The sequence below is a fragment of the Crocuta crocuta genome, unplaced genomic scaffold (genome assembly GCF_008692635.1).
Source record: "Crocuta crocuta isolate KB4526 unplaced genomic scaffold, BGI_CrCroc_1.0 scaffold401, whole genome shotgun sequence".
Classification (NCBI taxonomy): domain Eukaryota; kingdom Metazoa; phylum Chordata; class Mammalia; order Carnivora; family Hyaenidae; genus Crocuta; species Crocuta crocuta.
Genome location: NW_027529449.1, coordinates 839183 through 848506, shown reverse-complemented (window position 1 = coordinate 848506; position 9324 = coordinate 839183). Strand labels below are relative to the sequence as shown.

At 42.8% G+C, this 9324-nt stretch overlaps 1 protein-coding gene across 1 annotated transcript in view; it reads left to right on the top strand.

Moving 5' to 3' along the window:
• The first annotated feature begins 3350 nt into the window (after positions 1-3350).
• Positions 3351-9324, top strand: part of GRIK2 (glutamate ionotropic receptor kainate type subunit 2) — a 622787-nt gene continuing 616813 nt past the window's right edge. The window contains exon 1 of the mRNA XM_077760692.1: positions 3351-3726. Coding sequence (XP_077616818.1) covers positions 3612-3726 — 115 coding nt within the window. The 5' untranslated portion in view covers positions 3351-3611. The remainder of the gene's footprint in view (positions 3727-9324) is intronic.

Sequence of the window (9324 nt, the reverse complement as noted above, 5' to 3'; positions counted from 1 at the left end):
TGTGTGTGTGTGTGTGTGTGTGTGTGTGTGTGTGTGTGTGTGTTGAGGCTTACTTTTAGATACAGCTTCTCTGTGTGTGTGCATATATGTATGTGTTTGCAGTTTGTCATTTCTGCTTTGACCTTGGAACCCACAGAGCTTTGGCTTCTAGAAATAAAGGTTGCCATATGGTTAAAATAGACAAAAAGCAAATGAAACAATGGGATAAGGTGTGTAAATCTCACTATTACTAAATATATGATTCCCTGTCACCAAATAGTGTTTTTTGTTCCCTTTGAAAAAGGAACAAATTACAAAACTGACACAATTTTAAAAAGAGTTCAATCTGGTCAGTGAACACTATGTAATGACTTTATCAATCATATAGTCTCAGAACTGTGTTGTATAGTATCAGTATTGGGGAGAAACTTGTAATAACTTCAAAATTGTCCTACTCTAAGGCATCTTCCACACCATCCAGTCATTCTTTTCTAGTATTGTGGGGGGTAATTTTAGGATTTTTGCTGTTTTTGTTTTAGGGTGTTTTTTTTTGGGATGTTTGTGTTTTTGTCCTGGGAGCGAAGTTTAATGAGAAAGAATGATAATTAGTCTGATTACTCTCATAACAGATGAAAAACTGAAGGTGGAGAATTCAAAGCAGTAGCTAATTGTACATTTTAGAAATGTCTTTAGCCCCTGAACACTGATAGCATATTATTCAGTATTCTGATTTCTTGGTGGTTCTTCAGTTTTTTTTTTTAATGAAGAACAGGAGTTTAGTGCTCATGAGGGAATTCACAGTTATGTAAATAGCTTTTGTAGTAGTATGCCCTGGAAAGGAATGACTATTAGCACAACCTGGGTAGGCCAGGCAATCCCAGTAAGTCACACTGAAATATACACACAGCACAGTTAACAAAATAGTCCTCTTGACAATGTGAACAACGCAATAATTCAAATTCCCAGACTCTGTGTGGTAGAATTATGCACATTGTCACTTCAAATGGCACATTACCCATTCAATGTACTACTTTCAATGTACTACTCCAGAATAAATCAATGCCTGGAGCGCTGTCCGCGGTCCTGAAGAAAGGTCGTCTCCTATCTTGCAGAAGTTCAGTTAGACAGGTGGAGTTGCTGCCTATGATGTTGAAGTCTTTCGGATTAGCTGATGGATGTAAATGAACCTAATTTAGCATATGTGCAAAATTGGTGCTTTGGGGACCAATTAATAGTAAGAAAAATTTATGATAGACTTTTTACTATTTAATATACTAGGTAAGAACTTCATGAATCTGGAAGCTTCATCTTTTGCTTTTCCAACTAGACATCCAGCAAATAATCCCACAAAAGCTAAATAGGTTAGAATACTAGGTTTACATAAAGAAATTACAACTGTAATGTCAAATGCCATTATTTTAAAAGAATACATGAACAGGAGTTATCGTACATTTTGTTTTCTCAGGTTTTATTACATGCTGGCTATACTGCAAAACTGCAGTATTTTGATTAGTCACAACAGAACATGTTATTTTCAAGTAGTATATATCAATCATATTGACAGATGAAAAAACTAAGAGTATTTAGTTTTTGGCCTGGCTGTCATTATTATATCTGCTATGATCAAAAATAGAGAGAACAAATAGAATGGAAACTAAATGAGACAACAAATACAGAATGTGTTGGAGTATACATGTCTTACAAGAGATATTTTATACATGGACTGAAGGAGTCGCTAGATACCCTTGGTTTTAGCACAAGGTGTTCTTTTTAAAGTGCTCAAATAGTCAAATTATTTGATTGAATTGCCTGCTACACTGCAGAACTAGTCATTCATGATACTTATTTTTGACACTGCAGTTATGCCTCCATCTTAAAAAAAAATCAATGCTCACTTAATGCTTTTGCAAAATGTGGCTCTATTTTCAAGTCAGCATTTTATAATATCTTAAGAAAAAATAGAATGAAAAAAATCACTGTGATGGAATGAAAACATTACATCGTTTTCTTGCTATCTGGAAGAAATAGTACTCATATCATTCCTTATTAAAAAATTAGATATTCTTCAAATAAGGTAAACTCATATAATTTTTTCATAAGGTTTAGCCTATGCCCTGTCAGTTGGCTATGAAGAATAATTAATTTTAAAATACAGGTCCAGCACTTTGCCTTTTGTGGTACTTGATCACTTAAAAATATCAATATGTAAAATATATTTATTACAACTATCTCAGTTTCACTTACTAATGTAAAATATTAGGGTCAGATATTTTTATTCTATGTCTGGAGTATAGCATATTACCTATTTCAACAGTAAAATGTGTTTTCGTGTTAAAAGAATATATATTTCTGTACTTTATAAAAAAATAAATTGCAGCTGGTAAAAGCCAAGACAGTCACTGCCTAAAGACTCTAAATATTCTGATAAGAATGGTAGACAATAAGAAGGCATTTTTTAGACAAAATTGTGACACTCAATGTTGCCCAAGTAATGATCCCATATTCTGCCTCTGAAAGAAAAACATATTCAAAAAACGAAAATAAGAAAAAATTTGAGTGTAAATTATTGAAGCCTTTGGAGTTTGTTATACCAACTGAAACATCATTGTCTTTTTATATATGCACAATTATTTTAGATGAGCTAAAAATATGGATGGGGAAATAGGATTCCTTCATTTTAATTCAATACTTTTCCTTCTAAAAGACCACTTGAAATGTATTTTTTATTCCTGGGTAGTAATCATTGAGTCCACTCAAGTTTTTAAAGACTATCTTAACTTCTGCAGTTGCACTCCAATCTATATTCACTACTGGACAAATTTTTTTTAAAGAATATAAACAAGACCTTTCAACCTAAACACAGGTTACATATGCGTAAATTCTTCTGACTGAGACCACTTCCTTTTTTTTTTTTTTTTACAACTCTTAGGCAAAGTGACTTTGATTTAGCTTGTCATTTATTAAAATTCATCAGTTAAAGTCTGCTTGCATACACCAGTCACTCTTTTAGCAAAGACTCTTATGGAAAAGAAAAGCACTCTCTCCATGTAAATAAATCCAACTTCTTTCTTGAAACTCAAAGCGGGCGATGAGATCGGTTGCATAAGAGATATTGGGAAGCTCACTGGCAGGAAGCCTTAAGAGGCAAGCAGCTATCTCAATTTTTCTCACTTAATCTTGGCTTCACGTCAGAAGCTGTGCAGCAGTGCAGTAGAATAGGGCCTGGCAAAACCTTTGCGAGCAAAGCGCCTTTTGTGCTGGGACTGTGGCTCGCTACCGACGCCTTGGCGGTTTACAAGGCTGGATTTCCCATTGATTTCCTCCTCCTTTGCTTCCCCAGGCTCGCGCGGCCGGACATTGTGGGTGTGCGTGCTGGATTTCTCCCGGATGCTCCCCGACTAACATGGATGTCCCACCATCCCTTGCAGTGGAAGGTTGCTCCTTGGCGCAGTGAGTGAAGAACATGCAGCGATTGCTAATGGGTTTGGGAAGCGGAGACTCCTTCCTCTCTCTGTGACCATGCCGTGATCGTGTCTGCGGCCACCACTCGACGCATACTCATTCCTACCCGAACCGGGAGCCTAACGCTAGATCGGGGAAGTGGGTGCCGCGCGTGTGGACACAGAAACACCATGAAGATTATTTCCCCGATTCTAAGTAATCCAGTCTTCAGGCGAACCATTAAACTCCTGCTCTGCTTACTGTGGATTGGATATTCCCAAGGAACCACACATGTGTTAAGATTTGGTAAGATTCCCCATCCCTCTCCATTGCCTGATCTCCGGCTCCGAGGCAGCCGGATGTAAACAGGCGGGTTCACTGTGACAGGCGGGTGGGCTCAATGCATTCCGACCTTTTCGCTGCTCAGTAGCCTCCCGGGTTTTAAAGAACCCCCTTGTGCTTTTCATTTCGTTTCTTTTTTTCTTTCTTTTATTAAAAAAAAAAATCCACGGGAGGATGAAGTGAGAGCCAGTGTGTGGTGGTGGTCGCTGCACTACCTCCACACCGTAGCCTGAGATGGTGATGACGCTGGGGGCACAGCCGGCTGTTGCGCCCGCCTGTCTCCGCGGTAGCCCTCTGGGCTTGGCGGGCAGAACGTGCGCGCTGGGGCTATACACACCTCTCAGCTTGCGGGGCAGACGAGTCAATACCTGGTAACTCTTTGGCAAGTTGGCGTCTGTCTGCTTCGGTCAGGGACCCGGACAGGTCCGCGAGTGAAAGGCGCTAACCCTTTGATTTCTTTTGTCATCAGAGAGCCTTTTAGGTTAATTTCACCGCTCTCCAGCCCCTGGTTGCCTTTTTGGGGACAAGGCGCTTTAAAAAATGTCGTTGTAAGGTAGCCGGCTCTATTGAGCAAGAGGAGGCTGATGCTTAGCTGAAATAAAACAGCGTCCTAAGAAAGGGTTCTGTTTGTTTTTAACTTGTGAGCCCTCCTCTCCCAGCTTTCTTAGAGTCCCGATCTAATGAATGATTAACAGTGGTGATTGGGGCAGAGAGTAGTTGTGTATGGGAGTCTGAGTGTGCGTCTTTATTTCATTGTGGCATGATAAAACAGTCGAGTGGCAGTTATATATTTGGGGAATCTATCGCTTTCCTAAGGAATCAGGGTTCTTTTAGAGTCGAAGGAAAATCTAAACGTGGGATTCCTGTGAAAACGCTGGTCAGGAGATTTGCTTGGAGGAAATGAAGCGTGGGCAACGCTCAGCTGCTGTGAATGTCCAATGGAGTTTTAGGAGGAGCAGAACTAGTCAGGGAAAGTTCCCTTAAGTAGATAAGAGCGAGAGAGGAGAAAGCCAACTGGGTAAACGCTCTCACAGTGGGCGCCTTCTTTGACAGTTCAAATGGATTTAGACCAAAGAGTGCAAGAAACTGGATCATCCTGAGTATGTGTCTTTGAGATAAAAGCAGATACATTAAGTCAGTCAAATTCAAATCGAAGTGATTGCCTGCATCTCTTATTATGGCAACAGCATCTTCTCTCTTTCCTTTTTCCCATGTGCCTTTTCTATAATGATAAAATCCATCATCTCTTTTGGGCTTTGCTGAGCCAGGATAGGAATGCTTTTCAGAGATTAAAAAAAGGGAATCTTATTTTCCCTTTCCCCCATCCAACACATAAACACCTGGAGTCCAGAAGGCTGGTAATGACAAAGAGAGACAACAGGTTATATCTAAATTTCTGCACTAGCAGGTTTTTTTTTCCTCATGCCTTTAGATGGTACTTAAGCACGTTGCTCTTAGCAACAAGAGTCCACAGGAATGTCTGTTTCTTTGGATGAGATTAAACAGGTCTCTGTATCATTGGAAATGTGTGTGTGTGTGTTCAGCTTTTCTCCTCCAACCATGATAAATGCTACCGTATGGTAGTTTTGCCCAATATTTTGAATAGTACAACCTACTTATTTGGAATACTGAGGTATCTTCTGAAATGTGTTTGTGAATGAGTGTGCCCTAGTATGTTTGCTTGTGGACTGGGTGGGGGAAAAAAAAGAAGACTTGGAGCCGAAAAACTGCCACCAGTACTCTAAAGATTTAATTATTGCTGCTCTGGTCTTGCAGCACAATATTTGCTGAATCATTAGATTGTTACATTCGCTGATCATTTCATATCTTCATATTAAAAATCTTGGCGACTGTAGCAGAGTGTGTAGCAGCTTTCCAAAAGAGCTGACACACACACAAAAATATATTTTCCTAGACCAATGCTTACTAAGAATGTCCTTAAGAAATAGGAGAGTAGGCAAAGACCTTCTCACCAGTGCCTGGATACCCAAAACCAATGGCCCAGTTTTTAGATAACCTGTTATTTTCTCCATTAACTTCAAACATCTTCCACGTGGAGATCTATTTTTCTCTGATTTCTGACCTGAGTTATGGGGAAGGACTGTGTACATTGTAATCATTGGACCATTTCCCTGCTTGGGCTCTTTGGATGCATTGATGGGAGTTTTATTTTCTTCTGGTGAAGACATGTTTTGAGTGGACTGGATGGTTGGTTGAATGTGTATAAGCCACTCTTGAGAAAGGTTATTTTCAACTTTGATTCAAAGGGCCAACCAGAGCCTCACCATTAGCCTCCTGCCTCGGAACGGTAGGGTTTGGGGTTGCTGGTGGAGCAGCTGCCCCTGGGCGGTGACCTGCCAAGTGTGGGTGAGAAGCACCGCCTCCGCTGAAGAGGTAGCAACCAGTCCTTCTCCACCTCCCCACCTTACTGGGTTTGACTAGGAGCCGCCAACCAGCCAGAAACGCTGCCTGGGTGCCATGGCAACCGCTGAATGTGGCCAGGAGGCTGCCGCAGCCCCCCTTCCGGCTGGTGGTGGAAAACCACCCTCAATGGCTCTACGCTGCCCTTTNAGGGCTGTAACTCGACCCTGACTCCTGGTCGTCCTATCAAAGTCTGTGGATTGGGGAGCTGCCTGCACAGGGTGCTGACCCTTGCTGAGTTTCTACAGGTCTAACAGGTACAAAGAGCACCCCCCGCCCCCCGTCTCATACACGCGCACACACGCTGGCAAGTGCACTCTCGCGAAGCAAGTCCAACACTTTGGCACAGTGACTCTTCTCCCGTGCCCAAGAAAACTTACGCAGCTACGCCCAGGAACGCCTCTGTCGGGGCACACCCCTCCCACCCTAACTGGCTTTCACCGAGCTCCACACCGGGGCCTGCTCCTCTGTGCTGCAGAGCAAACATCTCCGAGAGCTCTCTGGAGCGCTGACCCTGTGGCGCTTTCCCTCAGCTTTAAGATAGCTCAGGGCAGAGAGGGAAAGGACTTATGGTCAGCTAAGAGTCAGCTCCTCCGAAGACGGCGCCCGTTTCCTGTCTTAGACCCTGGCTGCGCACACTTTGGCTTCTCCTGGCACAACGCTCACCTAGGGAGATGTCAGGGGACAAAGTGGGTACCGGACGTCAGAGTCCGTTCTCTCGCTCCGGGTCAAACCAGACGTTCTCAGAGCCAGTTTTTCCAGGTGCCTGAGATGCCTCCAGCCGGGCCTCTCCCCAGGCACTGTGGGTGCCCGCTATGTAAATGAGGCACCTTTGTGTCTCTGCAGCTGTGTGCTGGCTCTGCTTGCAAGTGGTGAGGGCAAAGGCAGGATCTTTCCGTTTGCGGGGCCGTGGCCCCCAATACCACCGTCTCCCTGCTAAACTACCGCAGCTCTTGGTACTTGAACATTGCTTTTCTTACAGTAGCCTCCCTCTCTTCCAGTTCTGCTCCAATCCCTGCTTCTGGGACAGCCTGAGGGTAGAAAGTGGCTCAGTCTGGGGCTCGGGACTCATCTTCGTACTGGGCTAGCAGTCCCTTTTGTAGTTTGGGAGGCTTTGACATCTTCGCTAAAAAGCCACTCCTCAAGATACCACTTGTTTCCAGTCTTTGAGATCGGGTTATTTTTCAGTCTTTGTCTGAATTGGCATTTAGAACTCCAGGGGTAAAGACATCAACCCAAACTTTCTCTCAAGCTCTTGGGCAGCTTCTCCAAGCTAGTGGTGTCGGAAGAGCTGAGCATGTGTTATAGGCCATTTCTTTCCTTCAGATGTTTCAGCCTAGCTTTTCTTTTAAGCATGAGAGTGGAATGGCTTTTTAAAAAGTCTTTGCAGGCAAGGTCTTCCCTCCGTTGTGCTCTGACCCCTTTGCTACTGCGCACTGGCCACCACTCCATGGCACTGCAGGTAGCCACCTCCCAGCACACAGGCGGAAGGTGAAGACTACTAGCTCAGGGACAGCTCAGATAATAAAACTCACAACGTGAGGAGGAGTGGAAAGAGGGCCTATGGAAATCCCCCTATTTGCTGGACATCCCATGTGCTCCCAGATGTAATAATTAGTAGCAGATGTACTACAACATCAAGGAGGGTGAGTGAATTGACTGAGCTTAGAAGCTGCCACTCACTACAAGTTCTTTGAAAGAGATTTTTCTTCCTTTGGGAGGTGAGGTGGGCGGGAGGGAGGAGTGGCCTTACATCTGGAAGCAGGAAAACTGGCTCTTGAGAGGCGGGGATGGGGGAGTAATAGCGGCTACTGTCTGAAATAGATAAAGCCCGAACACCTGCTCAGCTGAGCTCTGGAAAGCAGGGGAAAGAAATCTTTCCAAGAATTGCCAACACAACGGCCACTAAAAAATCTGTTTTTCACGTAAGTTCTCACTTATTCTTAAAGCTTCAAAGACTAACTGTGATGTGATCCATCAACAGAGGCACACTCATTTCAGAAAACGACTTTGAAAAATGATCTTTTCGTCCTCTAGAAATAGCACCCTTTCTCCACCTAGACACATGGAACTCACATTTTCAGTCTTTGTGAGGTTGTCTTTCAGCAGTGAACAGGGGTTTATATGTCTGTAGACATTTCTTCAGACTTACACCTTCTGCTTTGTAGTTTAATTCAAGTGTTTATTGCAGTGTGTTCATTCCCTGAATTCTCAAATGACACTGTTTCAACATTTACTCAGCACAGGAAAGTTACTGTGAATTGCTCCCACACAAAGGAGGAACATACCATAGACCAAACACAAGATGTATCATTGATTATCAGAGCCTTTTCAAGTCTATTCACCATTAAGTAACATGTTGCCTATGATAAAGATGGCATACTTTTTAAATTTTCTTTTAATTGTCAAAATTTCTGGTACAGAAAATGCTTTGCTCTTTTGTAGTAGAAATTCAAGTGAGAGGAGTTCATTTTCTGTTGTTAGATTTTACTGTGTTATCATAGCTCCAGTTACATTTGTTCCCTGAAACTTGTTGATGTCCATTTTCACACATCAGAGTAGAAAGCAGTTGACTGTTTTTCTTTCTTTCTTTTTTTTTTTTTAATATTTTTATTTATTTCTAGGAGAGAGAGAGAGAGACAGTGTGAGCAGGGGAGGGTCAGAGAGAGAGGGAAACACAGACTCTGAAACAGGCTCCAGGCTCTGAGCTGGCAGTCAGCACAGAGCCCGACGCAGGGCTCGAACCCACGAACCGCGAGATCATGACCTAAGCGAAAGTCCGATGCTTAACTGACTAAGCCACCCAGGCGCCCCAGCAGTTGACTGTTTTTCAACTGCACTATACTTAAATCATTAATCCACGACATCCATAATACCTGGGGTTTGTGAGACCCAAGGTTTTGCTGAGGAGGGTGGCCTGAAGAATTGAAATGGAATTGTTGATTGTCTTGTGTTTGAGTGGTGAAACATTATCTTCTGTGGACTTTCACTTTATAGTCCAGTTATCAAGGCATTGGAAATGCTTCAAATGAATCTTGCACCCTAAGTCTTAGCATGAAAAGTAAGGTCAAAAGCCCCTGAAAGAAAAGGAAGTAGGTGCACATCATCATTATTGACTGGTCTAGATTAAACACCAAAGAG